We start from the raw sequence: 26755 nt of genomic DNA, 5'->3' as shown, positions 1-26755 counted from the left end.
AAAAAAAAAAAGAAAAAGAAAAAGAAAAACATTTCTAAAATTCTGAGATCTGGATTTTCCTTGTGGTTTGTGAATAGATAGAAACCAAACCACTATCCATGATGTGGTCTTACAGTATGTCGTCGACACCTCTTTCACATTTCAGTCATCAGCCAACTATTTAAGTCAGGGAAAGCAAGTATGAAAGTATAACATCACTGTCGGGCAGAAACCTCGTATCTCCAAGTTTCAAGTTTGTACGTTTTTTCACCAAGCAAAGCCCTGCTTCATCATACAAGGCTGTCGCACAAAAGTAGTGAAAACAGCCACTCTACAAGCACACAACGCCTCGCGGGTGCGAGGCGTGGTGTGCTTGTAGATCTGCTATTTTCACTAGTTTAGTTCATTTTTAAAATGATAAATACAAAACGAACAGTCTTGGACATACAAGGTTTCCACCCGACAACGACGATAAGTAAGCAAGCGTTACATGTATTTGAAAGTGGTCACTGAAGCAAGCGGTATGCAGGCCTGCTGCAGAGGCCAGAAATACCCTGTTTCATCTGCCTGGAACAACACGGTGCTGAGATAAGCTCCCTGGTGACGACAGCCTTGACACGTGCCACGGCCCCATCCGACAAAATCACCTCCACTTTAATATACAGAACAAAAAAGACAAGAATAAATTAACACTTATGTTTAAATAAATAAAGATAATTAAAACGCCAATTAAAAACAGTAGTTAATACCTACTCCAGTGCACCTGCACTTTGTTTCTCAACGGCCACTTGAACGTTATTTATGTTTTAATTCAATCAATATTGCAACCTCACAAACTGAAGTCAGCTGACAGGGCTCTCCCAGTAAGAGGAAGTGAACACGGCTTCAAAAATAAACAAAGCAATAGGGGGTTATTTTTCCCTTTAAGACATTCAGCTGTTTCACTTCCCTGAAAGGGAAATTCATCTAATTTAACCACAGCCACTCTGAAACAGGTGGAAGACCTGTTTAGAAAAGAAAACCAAAACCTCTTCTGCTGAGATAATTCATGCATTATGCATGCGAATGTTTGGTAGGAATGTTTGATTTTCTTATATATATTTTTGTTATCATGTGATTGCCGATTTAAAATGAAAGCTGGTTAAATAATAATTGTAATAATAAAAAAGTGCAGAACAGATACACAAATAAAATAACTTAACATAAATAAATAAAAAATGCACAACATAAGAAAAACAACACAGCCAACCTTGAAACACAACAAATCCCTCCCTAAAGCACATTGCCAATGCCAACAAACCTAGCTTGATGTTAAGTGCTGAAGGTGCTCGTGAGCAGAGAAGCAACTTTGAAGATAAAAAATAAGGTACTGTACTGTCCACATCCTCTTTAAATAGAATTTCAAAAAACACAATTTCTCTTGGTCTTGTGGCCATAATCTATAGACTATTACATCCAATAAGCAGTAGGAGATTCATATCTTAAACCTCAGGCCTGGCCGTAACCTTTTCAAGTTGTCTATAAGCTGCACAAGATCAAAACGACCCAGATCACTTAACAAATTTGAATCGTCAAAGTGTGGACCCACACATTGTTTACGGGAGCCATTCTCCCCACGGTGATTACTATCAGTAACCCTGTTGGGACTTCTCCATCAAAATGGCTGCCGCCAGCTGCTGAGCATCCGTCACATGGGGGTTTCTGCCCATCACCACCCTCACCAGATCTGGAGGGAAGATATTACACAGGTTGACAAACACATTCTCCCTCAGGTCCTGGTATCGACCCAGGATAGGGGACTCCTGATGCTGGGGGGCCACAGACGGGTGGTTGTTGCTGTGAGGGCTGTGGGACAGAGGCAGAGAAGTGTGGGGGTGCTGGGACGTCGATAGACCGCGAGGTGACACGTGACCGTCCCTGGCCCAGGGCGAGTGCCAGCCCTCGTCACGGCCCTCCGGGATGCTCTGGCAGAGAAAGGGTTTGGAGGGCTGCTGGTACTGCCCCTCCCACCCTGACAGATGCTGCTGCTGCTGCTGTTGATGATGCTGGTTCAATCCAGCATAGTCCCTCCTGGCGTGAAGGGGCGACCCCTCGTACAACCGGGAGTCCTGGGGCCTGCTTTCCTGCCACGGGGAGCCGAATAGACTGTGGCCCAGAGCGGAGGTCTGGGGAAGTGCAGGCGGAGGGGCTGGGTAGTCCCTGGGACACCCGGCGCGGTTGCTTAGGGACGAATGCTGCGGGCGGAGAGGCAGGTAGAACACAGGTGACTTAAAGGGGTGTGAAGGGTGGGGGGGGTAGGAGGCCGGAGGAGGCTCCTCCGAGCCAAAGCCAGGTAGCCTCCGGAGTGTCTGAGGCAAGGGGTAACTGTAGGGCGGGTGAAGGCCCACGCTGTTAGCGGAGTGGCTGGCCGGAGGGTAGGAGCAGCGTTTGGGGCAGTGGTGATGGTGGTGGGAGTGGGTGGTGGGGCGGTGGTGACGGTTGCATTTCATTCTGTCGTCCGGCGGGTCAGGCGAGAAGGAGTCCGAGCTGACGCTGCCCTCGCTGCTGCAGTCTGACGCCAGCGACCCGGCCCGCAAGTCAGCCGGGAAGAACCTCTCTGGACTCTGGGGAACCAGACTGAGGCTGGAGTAGGCCCTCATCAGGCAGCTGTAGTCCAGCTCGGGGGACTCGCATGTGGGGTAGGTGTCAGTGTGGCCTGGCCCCGATGCTCCAACGACCCTTGTGGTCCCCCCATCTCCTCCCCTGGATTGATCCCACCTGTCCTGGCTTCCTATTGGCCCCCCTGGAGCAAGGTGGCCAAGGATAATGCTGCTGCTGCAGCTGCTGCTACTGCTGCTGCTTCCCCTGCGAGTATCAGCTTTGGCCCGGACACCCAGCCTATCTTCCAGGAAGTCACTGAAGCAATCACTATGAAGGCCAGAGTCCAGATTTTTCTTTGAAGGGCCCCGGCCAAGTTCTGTCTCCACCAGCATCCCATCTGTTTGGCCCTTGGGTAAATGGAGGCTCTTTATCATCAGGGTGTCTCCAAGCAGGCTTTTGGCAGACAATGAATTTTTGACGCTGGCTCTGAGCTCATCAGCCACTGCACGCAGGGGCTGGTTGCCTCTCTCTGGGTGATAGAACTTGCACTTGTGGCCATAGGTGCATTTCCTCCCTAAGAGAGAACAGAGTTTTTATTTCACCTGCATGTACAATGTAATTACTAGGTTCACCACATGAACCCTAGCGTCCTTCAGCAAAAATAGCCAATCTAAAAGCTGGGACGCGGTGTGAGGCGTGAGCTTGTAGATCAGCAATATTTGGCAAAGATATTTAGTTCAGACCAAAAACATGAGTGGGCATTCAGGTTCAGGTTCAGGTTCGGTTTATTAGTCAAATGCGTATCCATACAAGTACAGACAAACAATGAAATGCTTGTGCCAAGAGCACTCTCAGCCTTATTGCACACAAAACAATACGACAACAACAGGTCACCCAGGACAACCCAAAAAACAACAAAACAACCATACAGTGTGACAGTGTACAGTTTAAAAACTGCGTATATTGCACATGACTACCTACGTCTCGCTTCCATCTCTTCGTTAAGCAACCTGATTGCTTGAGCATAAAAACTATTACTGAAACGGGTGGTGTGAGATTTGATGCTCTGGTAACGTTTTTTTGATGGGAGGAGATAGAACAGGGAATGGGCGGGATGACAGCTGTCCTTTAATATGGGGGACCCAGGTCAACAAAGTATATAGGGTTTAAGTGGTTAAGTAATGTCAGTGCTGATTCTGTATAATACTGATGAAGTGATTTATAGACTAGTTATAGAAAAAGACTTGTTGAGTGTGGCGCCTGGCATCATTTCACTTACATCTGAGCTAGGCCAGAATGCCCGTTGGGTAAGGAGAGATTCTGGAAATTGCAGCTTTAATTAATTCGTGTCACAAACTGTTTTATGAGCGTAAAGGGATGTTGGTGTGCTTACCGTAGGGGCAGGGCTGCTTCCTGTGTTCAGGTATGATGGCTCTCTTCCTCAGGAAGTTCTCCAGACTGGGCCCATGTCGACCCAGAGGGTCATCAGGTGGCATAAACCTAAATCCACAGGTAACAAGTTGAAAAGTGTTATTTTTGTAGATAGTGTAAAAAAATAAAAAAAGAACACCAGTTGTGTATTATTGCTTAGATTTTTGTCATTATCCTTAGCTCTATACGTTTTCTACATAGTAACATTTGTTTTCTATCTTTAGCTGTGTGTTCTTGTAAATCAAACAAACCAATCAAACAATCTCACAACATGCACTCCAAAAAGTAAGATGTGCTTTGGGGAATCTTCAGGGCTCTTCAGTTGCAATCTTTGGGGAACATTAGAAGGTTCTCTTTGCAACTATTTGTCAGGATCTTCACAGAACTCTTTAGTTATAGTTTTGTTACAGTGAGAAGAGAACTCTTACTTGTCGTTCACAAACGAGTACATTAGTAGCCTCTCATCAATGAACTTCTTCCACTCTGGCTTCTCATTGGCCAGGTCACGGTAGTTGTCATTGGAAACGATGATGCCGTCCGACTCATAGGCCAGCTTGACAATGAAGCGGTCGTCATAGCAAACAACCCGACGACCCTGAACGCGACGGGAAGGAGTGAAGACCAGGATCTTCTCTTTCTCCAACCTGCGCAAGATCTCTTGGTCTGCATGGGGAGACAGTACCATCACAGTGGTTTAATCATCCATGTCTTGGAAAGGGTATGGAAAGGTTTGGGTCCCAAAGCCTTTCCATACCAAGGACCCCAAATAACCATTGCCTCTGGCTGCACAGGAGACAGCGTTTCAAATCTGGGGTAGAACAGGAAAGTGACATAATACATTCATATGAAGGTTGTCTGTTACCTGTTATGAGTGCATCAGGTCGTGACTGTTCCTTCCTCCAGGCAGGAACAAATACTGTGATGTCACGGTGACCTCGCTCCAGGAACCAATCAACAGCGAGCTGGATACCTTGACAGGAGAACACTTCCTTGTTTCCGTGACTGTGAAGAGGAACAGAGCAAAACATAACATGGTTATTGTAAAAGCCTATTCAGATCAGAATATTGGGGAGTAAAGAATGAGAGAAGACCGACCAGGGTTCTCACAGTCATGACATTCCTGGAAAGATTTTGAAATGAGAAAAACTGTTTTCCAGGTAAGGAAGGGGTTTGGAATGAACAGCTGTTTTGGAAAAGGTTTGAATATAATTTTTGTTTTGGCTATAGCTTATGTTCATAAATAAATGTGCAAAACACATAACTTGTATTACTAATACAATATAGTGCATGAGCCAACACTCATAGTTTCCCCTCCCCATAAGGTGTGTTACTCAGCATCACAGTGAAAACCTGCATCCACTCAGGCACATTAGGGCTTGACATTAAGGCTTGTCCTGTTGTCCGGGACAAGTAATAAATCCTTCTGGACAAGTTCATTAAAACTGTACTTGTCCGTTGGACAAGTGGCTCTTGGCTTAACTTTTTCTGTGACGCTCCTAGCAGCTTAGTGCTGTATGCAGACTATTGACTGCCCATGGGGTGGAGGGAGCAAGGGGGGTCGTTACAGTCCTTTTGTTATTCATTCTATTTAAATATCTGACTCCTATGCATGCATTTAAGAAAGAAATGACTGTGTCTCATTTTTATGCGTGACATTTGTGCTTTGACAAGTGAATGGGAAATGTACTTGAAGGACAAGTGCCTCAAAAAGTTAATGTCAAGCCCTGCACATGACAGGAAGCCCCTGCAGGTCGTAATGACAGCATGTTGTCCCATTCAGTAGAGTAGACCCCCGATTACTCACCTCATGGCCACGTTGCTCCCATCCAAGACCACCGGCCTCAGGTTGTCCTTGTCCTCCAGGAGCCGCGAGGGACACAGCAACCGGTAGGAGTCCAGGGAGGAGGTGGAGGAGGAGCAGCAGGACGAGGAAGCGGAGGAATGAGCAGAAAAGGAGGAGGACTGGTGGTAGCCTGTGGGACCTCCTCCACCCTCTCCTAACACACCGACCTGCTGCTCTGTCTCCGTCTTTGTTGTCCCCAGTTTGACCAGCTCTCCCAGTATGTCGTTGATGAGAGCGTTGGGACCCAGCTTCCTCAGCACCAGCAGCACCAGCTCTTCAGGGTAGCCGAGCTTCAGGGCAAAGTCCACCTTGGCGCGATAGTCCAAGAGGGGATCCGATGCGGGGGCGACCGGTTTTGCTGCTGCCGGCGGCGGCTGCGAGGGCATCGCCGCTGTCGGAGGAGAGGCCCGGGGGGATACATTCTGTCTGGAAGCGTCCTGGTGGGGCGTGGTGGGAAGCCGGACCCGATGGACCCGTTCATCATCGCTGTCTGAGACGGCACTTTCCTCCGAGCAGTTGCTGCTGATGCTCAAACTGCTGCTGGTACTGCTGCTCCTGCTGTTACTGCTGGTGCTGCTGTCGTTACCAGCTCCCGCCTCCTCTTCTCCCCCGACCTGCGGGGGCCCTACGTGCCCTGCGGTGGCGCCCCGGGCGGCGTGTTGGCCTCCTTCCACGTGGAGGTAGTTCAAATCCAGCCCCAGGCTGAGCATGCAGCCTGTCCCATCCTCCAGATGGTCGTTCAGGCCCATGAAGCTGCCTCACACATCCAGTCCCTCGCCTGCTAGTGCCTCCCTGACCGCCCTGACGCCTGGGGGACCCCGTCGTTACTGCTGATAACTCACTGACCAAGCCTGAGAGGGAAGCCTAGGGGAGAGGGGTTCAAACAGAAAGGTTTAGTGCATGGGTCTTCAACAGGGGGTCCTCAGAGTTACTACAGGGGGTCCTCCAAATCTTTGAGTGATAGAACGTTTTTTTCTCCTTTTTTATATTAACCACTTGAACCCTAGTGTCCATATTCTGGGAACTTTAGCCAAAAATATCTACAAGCTCACAACTCCTCGCGCTGCGAGACGTTGTGAGCTTGTAGATAGGCTATTTTTGGCAAAGAGCTTTGGTGTAGAGGGGACTAAGTACAGAGTTGAAAGGTCAAGTTTATTAAGTATTGGCGGTTCAAGTGGTATGAATATCTAAAAACACAAATTGACATGAATCCAAAATACACTCACTGATTGTCTGTCAAACAATGAAACTATTAACTATATGGAATCTATGATAAGGTTGTGAGGGTCCCTACTTCATCTCTCTCTCAACAAAGGGGTCCTTGGCCTGAAAACATTGAAGACCCCTGTGTGTTTGGGTTGTGACTTGTGAGTAATGAGATTGTACCACATGCTGTTTACATTTCTGTAAAGTAAAGTAAATGACAAAATAATTGTATTTCAGAATTAAATTAACACTTCAGGATTTGATTCTGCACTAGGCAGACATACTGTGCTCATACAAATTGGAGAAGGTTGTTCTTAACCCCAAAATATATTTTTTGCAATCGATTACTCACCCCATGCAGACTTGAATTCATGGATATTGTTTTGTTTCTGGTGCATTCCTAAGCAGATGGTTTGAGGAGACTCTTTGTGTCTCTATAGGCAGGGAACACAGCTCTTTGTGTCTCTATAGGCAGGGAACACAGCTCTTTGTGTCTCTATAAGCAGGGAACACAGCTCTTTGTGTGTCCATAGGGAACCACTGTTGGTCATCAAATTATTGGCTTAGGAATGTGACAAAAACAAAACAATAAATTCAAGTCTCCATGGGGTAAGTAATCAATTGGAAAAAATATGTTTTGGGTGAACTATCCCTTTGAAGTACAGGAGGTACTATACTGTAGTGTACATGACAGTAATCCTGACGTGACAGTCAAACTAGACTTGTGACATTTTCTGTCGGCCAGTCCCTGTGTGTAATTTGATACAAAGCTAAGGCCAAGGGGCATTTCATCAAAGGCAGGTTGCAAACTGTAATAATATGTCTCCTCCCTCTGCACCTGATTTGCATTTAAGCAGCAAATGTCAAAGTGAACAATCAATCACACCTGAGGTGAAATACCAGAACAAATCCTGCTTTAAACAAATCACTGAACTATACCGATTTCCATGTGGAATAAGCCAATGACTAATACCTTTTATGAATTATTGACTTTAAAGGGGACTGTCATGGGTGTATTATTATTATTATTGTTTTGGAGAGCGACTGTGTGCAGACCTCTTTCTGACAATAAGCCACTTTGGGCTACTTGCATACTTGGTATTTACTTGTTTATGAGTATTATGGAAACCTCACTAAAGTCTTTGATTATACATAGGTGTAAAGTGACTAGGTATATTATTTACTCAAGTACTGTACTGCCATTTTAAAGGTATTTTTTACTTTACTTGAGTATGTCCAATTTTCAGTATACTTTTACCTCTACTCCATTATCTCAGAGGCAAATATTGTACTTTTACCCCACTACAATTATTTGACAACTTTAGTGTATTGTGAGTGCATTGAAAAATCATTCAAGTTTCGTTCAATGCTTTTCAATGAGAATGGAGAGGTTTGCTGCCATTTGTGGATTTCTCATAGGTAAAAAAGTGTGTTGTGACCGTGCCCTTACAAGTAAAAGTACAGAATTCTAAATTTACTGGAGTAAAAGTATTGGCAAGTACTAAAAGTAAAAGTTCTCATTGTAGAATGTCCCATTTCACAGGTTACACATGTACAGTATAAAGTTCAAAGCTTTAAAAGTTTAAATAGGGTTGAAGTGGTTAATGTATGTTTTGTAATAATCCAAATCTAAAAAGTAAACTAGTAAAACTGCCAACGTACTACTGTACGTTTTAAAACCTTAACACCTACAGTATATCCTTCAAGGACTTCAAAGTCCCTCAGGGGTCTTTCCTTGAAATTCCCTTGAAAAATGATTGAAACCCCTAAACTCCACGGTGGTGGGCTGCGTTTAGTTGTGGGATTCCACAATAGTTATAATCCTTAGATTTTTTAGTTTTTGTTTTAGACTCTATGACACTATGGGACCTTGGTTTAGTCGAATCAAAGAGGGACCCGTTGTGTTGGAGAAGTGCTTAGTGACCTTGTTAAAACAAAAAAGACATAATTATGTTCCTCTACACCCCCCCCCCCCCCACACACACACACACACACACACACCTTTCTCTCATAAGTCACATGCACGATTGCACGCATGTGCACTCTCTTCGTCTCTCTTCTTCTTCTCTACACACAATCTCTCTCCCTCCCTCCCTCCCTCCCTCCCTCTCTCTCTCTCTCTCTTACTGCAAACCTTTTGCTCATTGTTCTGCAGATTAGGCAGAATGCAGAACAATGTTAGATCAGTCCTTTATTCATGAATACATGTTATTTTCTTCAATAAAAGAAAGCTTCAAGGAACCTTGTAAATCAAGCTGGTGGTCAGCTGTTAACCACTTAAACCCTTGGTTGACCGGTGTCCCCTGGGCTTCATACTAAGCCCCCTCCTTTTTACCCTAGTCTACACCAAATCTCTTTGTCAAAAATTGCCCAAAACCATTGCAGCATATAGGACCTGCTATTTTCACAGAATGTTCCAGAATAGGGACTCTAGGGTTCATAAAGTCTATTAAACAGATTTGAGTTCAATGAAGAGATTGTGTCCACATCACCTGTTTTAGTTGAGCCACCGGATAACAAGACAGAGATCATAGCAAAGTTCAAATATCTTTTTTATATATATTTTATATATATTTGGCTCACAGGTTTTGCTTTACCAATGACTCTAATATGTTCCTCTGTCTGTCAAAAACCATATGTCTGATGAAGACCTAAACGGTTGAAACATCGACCTTTGAATAACCAATAATATAGTGGTGTTGCCAATGTAGAATAATTACCGTAAGCAACACTACTGATGACAGTGATTTGGACATGATGCAAAATGCCAACGAGTCCAACTGCCAACACAGTACCAACTCAGTAACATCTCAGTTAAATTTACACTCAGAATTCTACTGTGTGCTTGGACATGGCCTAGTATATCAGTATTATAAAATACTGTATGTGGTCATCGCAAAGTGGGATGGGGGGTGTGGGGGGGTCTTGTTGTCAGCCCACCGGAAAACGGGGGCCCCCTTAATGACCCGACCCCCATAGCATCCCAGGCTGCCGCGTCACTGTTTGTCTCCATGAATGCCAGAGGAGGGCTGGAATAATTTAGTCCTCCAACAATGAAAGTAGCACAATAGGAGAAAGCGAGAGTGTGTGTGTGTGTGGGGGGATTGGCGGGGCTTCTCTCGCGGCGGGGAGAGAAGTGTGTCTGGCTTGCTGTCGCTCAACAAAACAGCTGCCAAGCCAATCTGTCCTCCCGCGACGGAGGTCATTGTTCACTAGAACTATACGGCATGCACAGACGGAGGCTGCATCTATTCATGCAACACCCGTCCCCACACACACACACACACACACGCATGCACGCACACACGCGCACACTCTCTCACACACACACACACGCGTACGCACGCACACACATACACACACAGCCAGTGACCCCTAGTAATAGAGCGCAGGCCTTAGTCACCCGACAGGATTCCAGGGGAATCAACTAAAAGAACGATGACACAGCAGCACATAGGAAATGTTCCGAGACATGTTAACCACATGAACCACTATACCACCCCTATATTCTGCGGAGAACATTTGGATCCATTTTGGTTCCATGTGTACACGCAGAGTTAAATTGACAGTATTTTACTGTGTACACACTGAAGTGAAAATACTGATGATCTGGTGCATGTGAACAGTCCTGGGGTGCGACATCATAAAACATAATCGATTTTAATAAAATAATACATTTTCTAAAATAGCTAAAACACCTGACAACACATTACATGCGACATGTTGTGAGTTTGTAAATCTGACATTTTTACTATTTTTTTTTACACTGTTCAAAATAGGGCTTAAAGTCGATTATTTCAAAAAAGCTATTCACATTTTTATCGTTTGATTTATTTTTTTCAAGTTGAATCAACATCTTTTCAAGTTGATTCATTGATGTATAAAAAAATACACTGTGGATAAATTGCACAATGTGGATAAATTACATCCACACACAAACACTCACAGAGAGCCTGTCACAACATCAATTCCACCCGCACTGGCTTGTAACATCTTGCCACTACAATAAATGTTTTTTGTGAAGCGATCTACCTGTGTCCCTTAGTGTTGGAGGAACCCAAGCCATAGAGGTGGCTGGCTGCTATGAATAGAAAAGGTTATTATAATCTCTAATCGCAGGTTTTCCAAGAAAATATTCCTAGTCAGATGCTGATTTCATTCCATCACTTCTGCCAATCAGTCACCCAGGACAGGGTACCAGACCAGTGATAACAATGCAAAATGACATAGCACAGGGGACCAGACTAGTGACACCACTGCAAAAATGCAACAAAGTCACAAAAACTCAATACTGACCACAGCAACACTGGGATCTTTGCACTGGAAATGCAACAATTCTATTTATCATGCAGATGTGTGAGGATTTATGGCCTAAAGCAAATGGCCATTGTAACGGAATTAACAAAATATGCATGTGTGGTGGCTGTATAACCTACAACCAGCTGCTCTGCCATGGTATACAAATTACTGGCTAGAATGTTGTGAAATGTTTCCAAGAGAGAAGTATTGTGTTCTAGATTCTCTAATATCAAACTGTACTAAATTATATCCAAACAAAAATGAAATAGAATGGATTTCATGATTTACATAATGTACTTCTCTCAATACTATCTGTTGTGATCTCTTGGCATGAAAGTAAGATGAAAAAGTCACTAAAGCATCCAGATAACAATTTTGACACATTTGTGGCAAAATATTTGTAAGAAAGTATATATGCACATAATATAATGTCAACATCCCAAAAGTTAATGGGGTAAAAGACTGTTATTCCCACTTCACATTTCACACCTTGGCATGTAGCCTAGATAGGCAGCTACATAGCAAATGACTATCAGATTTTAAATTACCTCGCCTTAATAATCCCGTCATGAGGACTAAAATTATGCAAATTATTACTGGGACCACATTAACAGGACCATACAAAGCACAACATTGGATAATGGCAGAAAGTTAATCTAACTAAAAAACAATTGTGTACTTAACCAATCATCAAGGACGATGATACACGAAAGAAGAAGAAGATGATCTGTACACACCAATGCGTCGCATAACTTGCATTATGTTACATTGTGGGCTTATAGATTGCCTATTTTTGCAATTCATTGTACAACAAAGCATATAGAGGGTATGCGCATGCATAATGTGAATGGCAAATCGAGTGGCAAAGTGAGTGACAAAGAGAGTTTAACGTTGTTTAATGCAATCAGATAGGACATTTCTGTTCGGATGTATGGGATGTCAAGGCCAGAAAGTAGTTTTTTGCCACTCAGACATTCCCACATAACCTCCGGTGTATGATGATGATGTCACACGCATACCCTCTATCCACCTGTTTCCGCAAGACTTTACTGTAGCATTATCTGCGGGACACTTCCGGTTAACAGCAGACATGCAGTACAAGCTCACGCCGCGTCGCAGATGCAACCGTTGTGAGCTTGTAGATCACACTCGGCAGCGACGCCGGAAATGCCGCTCGCCTTCTGCGCAATGCACGATGGGATGTTGGAAAGTTGTGGATAGGGCTTAAGTGAGCCAGACTCAGCCTGGCTCATCTGTACTTAAACTAATTTATAAACAATACAACCACAAAACATTTTGTCTGCATAACAGATTTGGCAAAGGCATGGCCTTCAAAGCATGATCCAACACTCTAACCTTCCTGATCACTTAGATCAGCTAGAACACAGGAATGCTGTATGTGAGCCTTCCCTAACACATCCTGGACCCGGACAACGCTCCACATGTCCCAGATTGTTCTCCCTCCCTGCTCCCAAACTGTGGAATACACTCTTCATTAAGATTCGCCTCTTCAGACTCCACCTCACACCCTATCCACCTGTTTCCGCAAGACTTATTTACTGTAGCATGATCTGCAGGACACTTCCGGTTAACAGCAGACATACAAGCTCACGTCGCGTCGCAGATGCAACCATTGTGAGCTTGTAGATCACACTCGGCTGCGACGCCGGAAATGCCGCTCGCCTTCTGCGCAATGCACGCTGGGATGTTGGAAAGTTGTGGATAGCTCCTTTTGGAACCTCTCCCTCTGCTATACGTATAGCTCGATCTCGGAGCTATACGGAGGGAGAGGTTCCAAAAGGAGCTACTCACACCCCAGCACTTCTATCCCTTGTACCCCTTTTTGTCACCTTTTCTTTCCACTGATGCTAGTCCGGTATATGCAGACATATTATCTTCATGTCACATGATTGTTTTTGTTCTGTAGGTTAGTTTTTCTCTACCCTAAATGTGATTTAGATAGCATGTTATTCAGACAGGTAAATTGTTTCTTGAGGCACTGACTATTGACTACACTGTCCTCTCTGCACTCTATTTAGGGATCAGTTCATTGTTTATAGACTAGAGTTCATGCTGACTATCTCTGCTTATTCTGATCTCACACTTGTAAGTCACTCTGGATAAGAGGGTGCCTAAATGGTCAATTGTAGATGTGTTCTTATTTTACTTCCTTTCCTTGATCCGATATCCAAAGGGATACAGGTCAATTTCAACAACAAACAATTAGAATACAAAGCAGCTTCAAAACAATGGTTGGTCACCTGCCAAGCGGCTAGCAGTGTTAAAGAAACCCAGCAGTTACGGATTCAAATTACCATCATTTGAATGATGGTAATGGTGGTAATTCCTCACTGAATACTGTAAATACTGCTCCCACAACCTGTTAATTCCTCACTGTTTTCCCCTTTTGGTTTTAGTCTTAGTTTTAGTTAACACTGTACTGTAGTGCTGCTGTGACAACCAAGCGCATCATAAAGGATGTCAGGAGAAAAAAGAAAAAGAAAGGTCAACATGACATCAGCAATATTTGAAACATTGCGATGCCATTGGTAGTAGGGTTAGAGTTTACACATTTTCAAATGAACACAGAGGATTTTTAGTGTGTAGCTGATTATTAGCTTTTTGGTAAAGAGCATAACAAATATTTACCACTAACTACATCAAAAAGAATTGCCAATAATAACCACCTTTCTTTGCTATAAAAATCTGATTTCACTTATATACTAGCCCTATACAGTATATACTTTGTCATGCAATGACATGCGAAAATAGCCAATATATACAACAACTGGCGCCCAAAAATATGGATGACAGGTTGACAAAAAGGGTATTGATCCCTGAGAGTGAGATGATCAGTTCTCTATTGATGGCTTGCTCCAAGTGAGAGCACAGGGGAGCAGTTAGGGGTAAAGTGTCTTGCACAGGGACCCTTAACCAGGAGTCACGAAGCCAGGAGGAGCCAGGGATTGAACCGGGCACCTTCCGATTCCCAGATGGCCGCTCTACATCCTGAGCCACTGCCGCTCCAAACGATGTATAGGCCTATATATGTTTATGTTGTGTGGTTGTTGTGACCGAGTGCATGACACTAACATCCTTGCGCACTTCCCTCGCGTCGTTTCCTTGAGACTTTGCACCTTAAAATGTAATGATACCCTCACATCCTCCTCACAGGAGAGTGGTAGGATGGGCTTTGAGGCTCGTTGTTTTATGGAAGAAGAAGAAAAAACTTTCATGGGCTTGCAATTAGGAAAACATTCAGCTTGGAGTTTGGGGTTAGGCATTTAGAGGTTTGGTTGAGGGGTTGGGATTAGGCATTTAGCAGTTTGGTTTAGGAGCTAGAGATAGTTATGGCTGATTTACGTACTTTAAGCGCTGGTGTTGATCACTGAAGATAGCAAATCTACACATTGTGAGCTTGTAGATCGTCTATTTTCGACTCTAAGGTTAGGGTTCAAAAAATGGCAAAGAAATGTAAAAATGGCATGTGCGTGCGTGCGTGCGTGTGTCTATATGTCTGGGAGGGGATATCCCCCTGGGGTCCTAGAGAGAGAGTAGCGGGGGTGTTAGGGTGTCTTGTCGCTCCCCTGAGGCCAGACCTGTGTCTCTCCCCGGGGGTTTGAAAGCCGCGGCTGTGCGGCTGCCATTTGCCGGCTGGGGCAGAGGAGCCGGACACAGCCGAGCGGGTCCTCCACCACACACCAGTGACGTCTGCACGGGACAAAAGGGGACGACTGTGGGGGGGAGGGGGGGGGGGGGGGGGGGATTAGAGGCAGCAGGGGCAACAGATGCCTACTGAATCCACAGGGGACCATCCTGAAAGCACAGCCTCACACACACACACACAATCCTCCTCGTCTTACTTCTACAACTGCGTACTCTCCTATACCCCCCCCCCCCCCACCCCACCCCCTTCGGGCAACTGGTTCAGGTTCACGTGATCTCTGTGGCGCATCCTGCATCATCATGCTGATGACTTCAGCGTCATGTGATGGGAGCACAGAGTGGTTGAGGAAACTCAAAAAAAGTTCCAATTTTAACTGCGTTCATTCCATCACTTCTGCCAGTCGGTTACCCAAGACAGGGGACCAGACCAGTGACACCACTGCAAAAAACACTCTCTCCCTCCACTCTTCTATGCTCTCCCTCTCTCTCTCTCTCTCTCTCTGTGGCCCAAATATCTGCTAACTTGAAACATATCTTTTTAGATAGGTTTCCATTACCTACAGAGTAGCCTATATACACAACAGCAAAACAAGCAAAAGGAAGCACAGTTTGGAACTCGGACAGAGTCCAACCGTAGTTTACATGCAGATTAAATATTCAGTTAGTGTTGGTGACTGTTTGCATTTCTATGTTGTAGTGTCTTCTAGTTTAGAAGTTTCAAAACAATTGATTGCAATGTATTAGGGCTGCATGATTATGGCTGAAGGTGATAATCCCTATTATTCCATTATTAATCACAATGAATACCTGTTAAAGATAATGTATTTGTTGCTCATAGTTTACCAGTATGGTATGTGATGACCTCCATGATTTGATCTGATTGTGTCTGTGTGAGCCTGATGGATGGAGAGATGGCTGTGTACACAACCATCTCTCCGTCCATCAGGCTGACACAGACACAAAATAATAAGCACACGTGTGCTTATTATTTTAACCCTAACGCAGGGGTCTTCAACGTTTTCAGGCCAAGGACCCCTTAGTTGAGAGAGAGATGAAGCAGGGACCCCCCACTACCTTTTCATAGATTCCATATAGTTTAATCGTTTGACAGCCCAATCATCAGTGTATTTTGGATTCATGTCAATTTGTGTTTTCTGATATTTAACCACTTGAATCGTCAATATTTAATAAACTTGACCTTTCACTCTGTACTTAGTCTGCTCTTTTTCCCCTCTACACCAAACCTCTTTGCCGAAAATAGCTGATCTACAAGCTCACAAAGCCTTGTAGCGCGAGGCATTGTGAGCTTGTAGATCTGCTATTTTTGGCTAAAGTTCTCAGAATATGGACACTAGGGTTCAAGTGGTTAATATAAAAAAAAGAAGAAAAAAGTTTCTATCACACAAAGAATTGGAGGACCCCTGTAGTAACTCTGAGGACCCCCTAGGGGTCCCAGACCCCCTGTTGAAGACCCCTGCCCTAGTGTAATGCTGAGGAGAAGAGGCCACAGTGCAACAGCTAACCAATTCATAATCACATAATGGTGAAACATCACAATTTCTATACATTTTAGTGGGTTCATACTATGAACCATAGCTCAGATAGATTCATATAAAACTGACATTTAGGTTAATAAAATAGAGTTGTAGCACATAAGGTAGATAAGTAATAAAATAACAAAGAAAGAAGTAATAAGATAACAGAGATGGAAAATAAATTCTGCAACAGCATGGAAATGACGTGACTTTTTACCAATACATATAACTTTCAAACTAACCCTGTGGAAAATAAGAGAATTAACAATATACCATAACAATAAATAGGTTTGTGTACGACATGAAACAACAACTTACCAAAGGGCTCCGGTGAGAAATGACAAAAAGACTTGACTTCCTAGAATTGCTCTCTTGACATATCTTTGGTCATTCCAGCAAGCTGAGAAACCACATACACTTCTGCATGAATTCCCCAAATTTGGCAGCAGAGAATGAAAACTCCTCTATTATTTAATTATATCTCTGAAATCCAGCAGAGAAACTGGGTAAAGAAAACAAGGCTGCCAATCCAAATGGGAGAAGAGAAGAGCAGTGTCCCTCTAGTAGCAACAGTCCTTGGGGTTTCTTTGTTGTAGTTTTATTTGGTAGAGCTGCAGAGTGCAATGCCCTCAGACAGGCAGGTTCAACAGTGTGACTGAGACAACAAATGCAGCTGCAAAACTTCTACCATTCCCTCTTTGCAACAGAGGACTGCCCACCAGCCAATAGGAACGCAGTGACTTCACAATGAGGAGGGCGCATGCATGCATTCATGCACGCGCCCACACACACACACGCACGCACGCACGCACGCGCGCACGCGCGCACGCGCACACACACACACACACACACACACACACACACACACACACACACACACACACACACACACACACACACACACACACACACACACACACACACACACAAGGCACATGCACAAAAACATGTATGCAAGTCTCAGTTAACTTTCTTCTTCCAGACCTACTATGCATGCGTATGCAATTCAATTCACTTCAATGGAGCTTTATTGGCATGAGTAAACATACGTTTACATTGCCAAAGCAAGTGTCAAAACAAAATAAAAACAGTTGAAAATGGGGAACATAACATACAGTTGGAGCTGGTACAGCATTGCGTAAAAAGACTAAAAGAGCTATGTCACATTTTGTCGTATGCACAGGCAGTGTGTTCTCTCAATTCAGTTCAATTCAAACAGGCTTTTAATGGCATGTGAAACATGAATTGCCAAACACTAAACAAATGTGAAAAAATAAATGTTAAGTATGTACAGTTGAGGATATAGCCATACAAGAAGGAAATGTATGATGTAACCCTAACCCTAACCCAAACTCCTACCCCTCACCCACAGCCAAAAAGGACACATGAACTCAATGCTCCACTACTATCAGCAAACCCCCCCACCAGCCCATCCGCTGGCTCGAGCCGTGAATGGACAAGGGGGCGTGTTGACAATGGTGTGTGTGTGTGTGTGGGGGGGGGGGGGGGGGGGGGGACACGACACAAAGGGCCCTCGGAGAGTCGGAGGGCAGCTGCACGCAGACACACTAGGCCCAGGCCCATCACATACGCGCGCGCGCACACACACACACACACACACACACACACACACACACACACACACACACACACACACACACACACACACACACACACACACACACACACACACACACACACTCAAGGATATATATGCGCAGTCGCACACATACAAGACACACATAAGAAAACATGCATTGTGCACTGGCGCGCGCAACACATATGTGTGCATGCAGACGTACGTACTTGACCGAATGCACATATGCACACAAACGAACACAGATATAAGAGAGGGCCTAGAATTGAGCCTGTCTCCCTTGGCCTCTTTGTTACATACATGGGGGGGGGGCTGAACTCAGATAAATTATGGTGAAAGTGATGTATGTACCTTAAATGGGTGTTACAGGGTGTGTACATCCGTGCATGCGTACTTGTATGTACATATGTGTGTGTGTTTAAGAATGTGTGTTTACCCTAGCACTTGCACACCCTCAATGACCATACATGAAAGTTAGATAGCATTTTTTAGGTTTTATATCATTTTTTACTGAATATGTGCTACGTTCTTTTTTTCTTAGATTACTATTTATATGCATTTGATGTATTGATGTTGTTGTATTTTTATTACCTTGCTTATTGTAAATCGCTCTGGATTAAGAATGCCTAAATTGTAAATTGTAAGTAAGAAAAGTTGTGGGACGGCGGGTGGATATAACACCAAGAGCCTTATTTACCCTCTGTAGTATGGCGGTGTCAGTTTACAGTTTAGGCATTTAGCTGACGCTCTTAATCCAGATTACAGAGCGATTTACAACTAGAAAGATGCAATTGGAAATTGCAAGTATGGTTGCCTATTCAGTGTCTGGGTTTACTGACCAATCCTCAAGCTTGCACCACTCCCTCATTGAGCTCAATGGACTTAATGGTGACCGAGAATGCATGCTTCCTGAATGGCTAAAAGTTTATCCAGAACATTAAAAAGTAAGCTGGGTTAGAACTATAATGTGTTGCTTACAGCAACCACACTAATAAGCAGGGTAATACATCAATCAATACATCAACATCAATACATCAATTGCATAGAAATATCAATCTAGAAAAGAAATAACATAGGTATACCAAGCACCTAATCAGTAAAAAACGTTAAATAAAATTCTAAGAATGCTAAGTAGCTTTCATGTAGCCTACGTATGGTCATTGAGGGTATAGGCTACGGAAGGTGCTATGGGCTTAGGTGGAGTCGAAGAGGTGAGTCTTCAGGCCATGGCGGAAGCTATGGAGTGAGTCTGTTGTTCTACTTGCGACAGGGAGTTTATTCCACAGTTTGGGGGCCAGGAAGGCGAATTGTCTAGGACCAGTGGATTTTTGTCCTTGGCTTTTTGGAGAGGGTTCTGTCAGCATTCCTGTGTTCGCTGATCAGAGTGAACGGGTGGGGTTGTAGGGGTTGATCAGGATTTGGAGGTATGGAGGTGCTATACCATTGGCTGCTTTGAAGACCAGCATTAGTGTTTTGTATTCTGTCTGGGCTGGGCCACAACCGGGAGCCAGTGGAGGGTGGAGGGAGCCAATAGGAGCTTTACTTCAGAGATCATACTTCATGCCACCCTGGCCCTGCATAACTAAGTCAGTTCCATCGAGGCCAAAAAAGCCTGAAGACGCCTGTAATTTTGAAGGCAAGGAGCAAGCAACAGCCTCACTTAAGCTTTGAGCTGAAAGAGAGAGTAAGAAACTGGGAGGGAGAATGTTGAATAATCAAGGGCGGGGACAAAAGAGCAGAGGGGGGGGCATTTATTCTTTGGACAGGTTTGACAAAATAGTGGTGTGTCCTCAAAGGATTCAGTGCTGTGCTATTTCCCTAGCACAGAGGGGGGGCTGAGGGTACGTATCCCCCCCGCCGCACTGTTTGCATGACTACACCTGACCCTTGTTGCAAATATTTTAGTTTGAGCTTGTAGATTGGCTCGTATGATGTGTCAGGCAAAAGTGGTTGATGACTGCAGTTTGCGAAGCATAGAAGACTTTCTTTAGAAAATGTTAAGCATTGCCTTCATTTACATAAAAGGCCTGACCGACACCGCGGTCTTAACAGCATCTGCACAAAATGGTGCTGGTTTGATTTTCTCGCCAGTCATGGAGGCGGGCTCTCATTAGAGGTGTGTCGTTCGTGAACGAACCGAGTCGAATGAACGGCTCTTTAAAGCAAAAGCTGTGCGTAATGTCTGTCCTAGTCGTGTACTCTAGAGAGATGTTCGTTCAATGCTACTAAATATATATTTTCTGTTTTCTTTTTTAAGAGCTGGAGAGACAGGGAGACCCCTGTTATTGACCAAACACTCTGTAGCAATGCTTTAACTTTTCCCAAAATAAACATTTTGCTTTTGATTCAACCTGAACCAACCTGATTCAACCTGACTCAATAACTAATCCTCATAAATGAGCCATCGCCAAAATAAAAGTTTGGTGTGAAATAATCGCGTGCTTATTTGTATTGTTTATTTGCGCCGCTCCTGGTGTAATGGCCTACGGTAGTAACTTATATTAGAGATCCCTGATGCATGTCTGAACTTGAAGTGTAAATGGTGTGTGTTCTGTGTAGTGAAACTGACAGCGTTCTCTAGCCTTGAGTGATACATGGCCAGCACACAACATTGCTCCTGTCCTAGTCTCGCGTGGTCAGACTGTTGCCTCCGCGATTTGCAAATGCTCCCGGCATACAGTCTGGGGCACGGAAATAGATACGATGAGTGCGAGATAGAGCGGATGTGACGCAATCGCTCCCTTGGTGCAGTAGCAATAACATGTCCTACTGGAAGCGTTATGTCTCCTTTCAATATTTTTTGGGGGCATTATTTCGTCTTTCTCTGGTGTTGTTGGTGTTACTTCCATGATGTGTTCAAATGTTTTCTTAAACTAGACACCCATAACAAGAATATGCTGCTCGAATGACTCTGTCTGTGCGAGTGTGCTTCTGTTATGTTTCCAGTGGGACTACAGTTCCGTCAACTTCCGTGCAGCAGTGGCTACTTCCGATACTCGCCGTTCGGGAGCTGCCGTTCCAGACTCTATATAGCATTTGGAGATTGTGGAATAGTTGTCTGGCTACGCGAGACTACTCCTGACCTAATATACATAATGACCAAAAGTCAGTGGACACCCCTTAAAGTTAGTGTTTCTAATTTATGTTCTTTTTTTCTGCTGAATGGAAACCATAATGCTACAGCTATAATTGTATTAGGCTTCTGAATTCTGTGTCAGCAGTTTGTGGAAGGCTGAATGACACACTCTTTTCTTTTGATTTCTCTCTCTCTCTCTCTCTCTCTCTCTCTCTCTCTCTCTCTCTCTCTCTCTCTCTCTCTCTCTCTCTCTCTCTCTCTCTCTGCGTCTCCGCTGGTTGACTCGTGGTGACTCTTTAATTGGGGCTCAGCTGACAGTGTCTCCCTCAGGGGACTGGGGGCAGCACGGACCATCTGCTTCCAGAGCCAACATAAACAGGTGTCCCCTACTTCCTCGCAAAACAGACTCCCCACACTCGCATGCGTGCACACACACACACACACACACACACACACACACACACACACACACACACACACACACACACACACACACACACACACGCATGCACGTTACAGCACAGCACAGCGCAGCGCAGCACAGCACAGCACAGCACAGCACAGCACAGCAGAAATACTGTTTACACAAGATACAACCTGGAATCACGCACAACCTGGTTGCCCCAAGGTGGATTTAAATCTCTAGTTTGAATAAACATGTTCTCCACTCACTGAACTGTTTCCATAACACGTCCCTGTACAGCACACACTTCTGTCCCCCGTCCCAGTCCCCCCCCTCCCCGTCCCCCTCCCGGAGCAGGGTAGGAACGGAACCAGCCTTTAGCACTGTATTTCCTTTATAGAGACAGATCAGCACTGATGTTAAAGCCTAATTTATACTCCGTAGAAGGACGGTGACGCTTGCCTGAAAGAAAACTGATCAATCAGTTCTTTCAGTCAAGTGACACCGTCTTTCTACATAGTGTAAATTAAGCTTTAAGGGAAGAAGCGAGCACAATAGAGATGCATGCGAGAAGGCTCCGGAAGGCTTCAGGCCTTCTATAGAAGTGTAGGTGAACATGTGGTGGCAGGGGTTATAAACGCTACACTATCTGTGGGCACAGCACAGATGCTGTTTGCACAAGTAAAGCCTGATCAGCTTTGTTTTCCCTCCCATGGTTTAAATATTTCCAGGCAGTGGTTAAACACTGACTCCACTCGTCTCACTTCTACTTTGTAATATCCACAGGGGACTTCCTATTATTGCATGTCTTAAAGCAGTGCTTCTCAAACATCATGTCAACGGTAACATGGCACTGGTCCTTGTGAGCGACCCCTCAAAATTGAAATTACAATGGACCCACATTTGATTTTGTGCCAGCCAGGGACCCCATGAGAGAGTACTATTGATGCTAGATTAGTACAGCATTCTACTATCTGTAGGTAGGGAGATAACAGTGAAGAGTGAAGCCTATATCATCGTAATGAATTATTTTACCATATCTCATTGGGCTCAACTTCTAGCTGGTGAAAAGCCATTCATTCATATTAACTACAACTACAAGTACGTTCAGCCTGGCGATAGCAGATCCTCTGTTTTCAAACATTTTCGAAAATATAAAATAGGACCTTAGTGGTTAAACTACTGTTTAACCTCATTTAGCTGGGGAGCCCCCTGGAACCCTCTGAAGGTTATTATTATAAAACATACATTAACCCGCTTCAACCCCATTTGCATTTTGTCCATTTGAAAATAGCCGATCCACAAGCTCACAATGCGTCGCGATGCAACGCATTGTGAGCTTGTAGATCTGCTATTTTCAAAAAGATACACATTTGAAAACTTGAAATGGGACATTGCACATAATGGGTACTTTTACTTTTGGTACTCAAAGTACATTTTGATGCCAATACTTTTGTACTTTTACTTGAGCACATTTTGAATTCTGCACTTTTACTTGCAACAGAGTATTTTTATATTGCAGTATATTGATACTTTTACTTATAACTAAAACATTTTAGTACTTTATCCACAACTTTCTGCTGATTTTCCAAAGCATCCTAGCTGTGGATTCTTGAATTCTCAAGGAAGCCACTGGGATTCCATTCACTGGGGTGTAACGGGGAGGCCCTGGGTGTTTGAGGAGGTCAAAGAGGGGTTAATGAAATAGAGAAGCCTTGCCTACACGAAGGACGAAGACATCAGAAGAAAGGAAGGAAAGAGAAGAGGAAAACACAAGTTTAGATCAATGAGTTGCAGTGGAGGAACAGAAGGACAGCCTATGGCTCTTCCCCCTGATGTGGAAACACCTTTTCAGGCGGTGGGGATTACTCCAGCCCCCAGGCTACACGAGGCCTTCACTGGAAGCCAAAGAGAACAGATATCTTACACACGCACGCACGCACGCATGCACGCACGCACGCACACACACACACGCACACAAAAAAAACACACACACACACACACACACACACACACACACACACACACACACACACACACACACACACACACACACACACACACACACACACACACACACAGTCAGGGGATATTAATAAAACCTGGGAATAAATTCATTACCAAACAATTTCTTCACCAATGTGTTCATAAAGATGTCTGGTAACATATCTAAAAAAGACTGAAATTCAACATCCCTTTCTGGGTCTCATTCACTTATTATACACTATACTATAAAAATATGCTCTAAGTAGCATGTGAGGGGTCTAACTATGTGTTTTTTTTATTATTCTGAGTCCATTGCAAGCATTCGTTTTGCACTAAAAACATTATTGGGCTAAAAAACAGCCCCCAAAAAACAATGGTTTAGTGATGAGTCATCACATTTCACAGTTGTATGGGGTCCATCTTTGGCCCAAGGAATGTTTTTCGTGCAAAACAAATGCTTGCAATGGATTCAGAATAATTAAAAACACCCAGTTAGACCCCTCACATCCCATTGAAAGCAAATGTTTTGGGAGTAATTCTTTCCCTATAAGTGAATGAATTACCCTAGCTGTCAAAGATTCTCCTAAGGATGTTGAATTTCAAACTTTGTTAGATATATTACTAGACACCTTTACGAGCCTTTAGCTCTTACAAATGCTCCCACCTACAGGGAGGGACAGCAAGCCAGACAAACCCATAGCTAGCCTAGCCAGACCACATAGTTAGTGTGTGTGTGTGTGTGTGTGTGTGTGTGTGTGTGTGTGTGTGTGTGTGTGTGTGTGTGTGTGTGTGTGTGTGTGTGTGTGTGTGTGTGTGTGTGTGTGTGTGTGTGTGTGTCAGAGGAGGTGGGGTCGGGGTCATAAGAATTGGAAGGTACAAAAGGATGGCCTTAGGCCTAGTGCCCTCTGGGTCACTCAAGGAGGGCAGTGCAGAAGCACATGCACACACGCACACGCGCGCGCGCACACACACACACACACACACACACACACACACACACACACACACACACACCACCTGCTGTTTGCAGGCCTGTGTTTGGGGTAACGCTGATGGAGTGAGAGAGCCTCCAAACTAGAACCAGACCAATATATATATATATATGAGCCAGAGGCGTACTGTATATCCTCCCTTATTTGCCTTTTTTGATGACAACTATACATATTGAGTGCTTTCCCGAACTTCTTCGTGATTTCAGAACCGGGTGGGTGAATGTTAACCAAACCCTGACCCTAACCTCAGTAACCGTGACGCGGGTGAGTAGCTAACCTGCCGACGCTCATAGTCGAAAGAATGACCCATCGAAAGAGCGAGATTTCCCAGATCGAGAAAAGGTTGAGAATCACTTCTGTCTGTGGGAGAATGGCATGTGCATTGTGCACAGCACAAAATCATCATGACTTGAATCATGGGGGGAAAATGATAATAAAAATACAAAATGAATACACAGCAGCCTCAAACTAGTAACATTATATTTAACAAACCGCTGCAAGATATTGTTGTACGTCAAAACAAGTAGTTAGCAATCAACACACAGCAACAACACTACCAACGCAGTATGATTTCCATTTTTTTAGGCACACACACACACACACACACACACACACACACGTAAACGTACACACACACACACACACACACACACACACACACACACACACACACACACACACACATACACACACACACGCGCGCACACACACACGCACGCACGCACACACACACACGCACGCACACACGCACGCAAGCGCACTGCCCATTCAGTAGGTCAGGCCTTTAGGGGACGATCTATCATGACTTAATCAGAACGCTGTGTGTGCGTACGTGCGTGCGCGTGCGTGGAAGTGGAAGAGGCTTGTACTGCAACGATCTGTGGTCGTCGGCTACCGTTTGTTCAGGCATGTGATGGCAGGTGTGTGTGTGTGTGTGTGTGTGTGTGTGTGTGTGTGTGTGTGTGTGTGTGTGTGTGTGTGTGTGTGTGTGTGTGTGTGTGTGTGTGTGTGTGTGTGTGTGTGTGAGAGAGAGAGAGAGAGAGAGAGAGAGACAGAAGGGCGAGTGCCATGTCACCGGGTCCTGAGGGGGACAATAGCAGGGCCAGGTCCCCAGTGATCTGTAGCCAGCTGCTGGAGCCAGCGTCATCAGAGACAACCCCAGCCTGCCACTGTTCAAGACCCCTTCCCTTTCAATGGGAGTGTGCCAGTGTGTGTGCGTGTGCGTGCAGACACACAGACACACACACACACACACACACACACACACACACACACACACACACACACACACACACACACACACACACACACACACACATACGTATGAGGACATTAACATTTTATAAAATGTCATCTCATTTTTATTTTAAATCTCGGCTCGCCATTTTAACCCAAATCCTAAAGCTGACAATAGCTGATCTACAAGCTGACACAACACATCACAGCGTGATCACACTGATGTGTTGTGTGAGCTTGTAGATCTGACACTGGTGCACAACCAATATAAATATGGGAGGTCTCCAACCCCTAAACCTAACCTCTAAATGTCTAGTCCTAATCCTAACCACAATTTAAAATTGTTCCTATTTCCAATTTCTCTTGAGAGGACAATGTCTACAGTATTTCTCAAATTCTACTATACTTGTGGGGACATATGGCTGGGCAGGGGACGATATAAAAATTTCATATCATGATTATTGTGTCAAAAGAATATTATCGCGAATATTATCGCGATAATCAAAATTCATTATCCTGGGGCAGAACATTTGCCAAAAAATAGCAGATCTACAAGCTCACAACGCATCGCAAAACGACGCGCTGTGAGCTTGTAGATCGACAATTTTTTGTCAAAGACATTTGATAGAGGGTGAAAAAAAGACTGTATCATAAATAAAAGGTGAATTAAACCCAGGCAGTGCATGACGGATGACGATATCACCATAAATTAAATCTCCACGATACGATTATCATGAGTGTTTTTATCACGATAAACAATATAGTCCCATCCCTACATATGGCCCGCACAAGTATAGTATTACAAGTACACCCACACGCACAAAGGCACACGCACACACACACACATACACACACGAGCGCACGCGCACACACACGAGCGCGCATGCAGTCACACACACACGAGCGAGTGTACACGCGCGCACGCA

At 44.5% G+C, this 26755-nt stretch overlaps 2 protein-coding genes across 2 annotated transcripts in view; both read right to left on the bottom strand.

Moving 5' to 3' along the window:
* Positions 1-497: 497 nt before the first annotated feature.
* Positions 498-17122, bottom strand: LOC308308307 (putative ribonuclease ZC3H12C). The gene is made up of 6 exons (XM_080753694.1): positions 16858-17122; positions 5795-6697; positions 4853-4992; positions 4419-4653; positions 3953-4059; positions 498-3133 (listed from the first exon to the last, which is right to left on the bottom strand). Exons 2-6 carry the CDS (start codon positions 6580-6582, stop codon positions 1608-1610), a joined length of 2796 nt encoding a protein of 931 aa, XP_080609820.1. The 5' UTR covers positions 6583-6697; positions 16858-17122; the 3' UTR covers positions 498-1607.
* Positions 13089-26755, bottom strand: part of LOC308307480 (interleukin-1 receptor type 1-like) — a gene marked incomplete at both ends in the record, with an annotated part of 26139 nt that continues 12472 nt past the window's right edge. Inside the window, 3 exons of the mRNA XM_080752745.1 lie at positions 13089-13113; positions 14938-15049; positions 15848-15951. Coding sequence (XP_080608871.1) covers positions 13089-13113; positions 14938-15049; positions 15848-15951 — 241 coding nt within the window. The remainder of the gene's footprint in view (positions 13114-14937; positions 15050-15847; positions 15952-26755) is intronic.

Source organism: Nannobrachium achirus (assembly GCF_963921795.1).
Source record: "Nannobrachium achirus genome assembly, chromosome: 22".
Lineage (NCBI taxonomy): Eukaryota > Metazoa > Chordata > Actinopteri > Myctophiformes > Myctophidae > Nannobrachium > Nannobrachium achirus.
The sequence above is the reverse complement of the archived record's forward strand: the minus strand, read 5'-3'. Positions and strand labels throughout refer to the sequence as shown.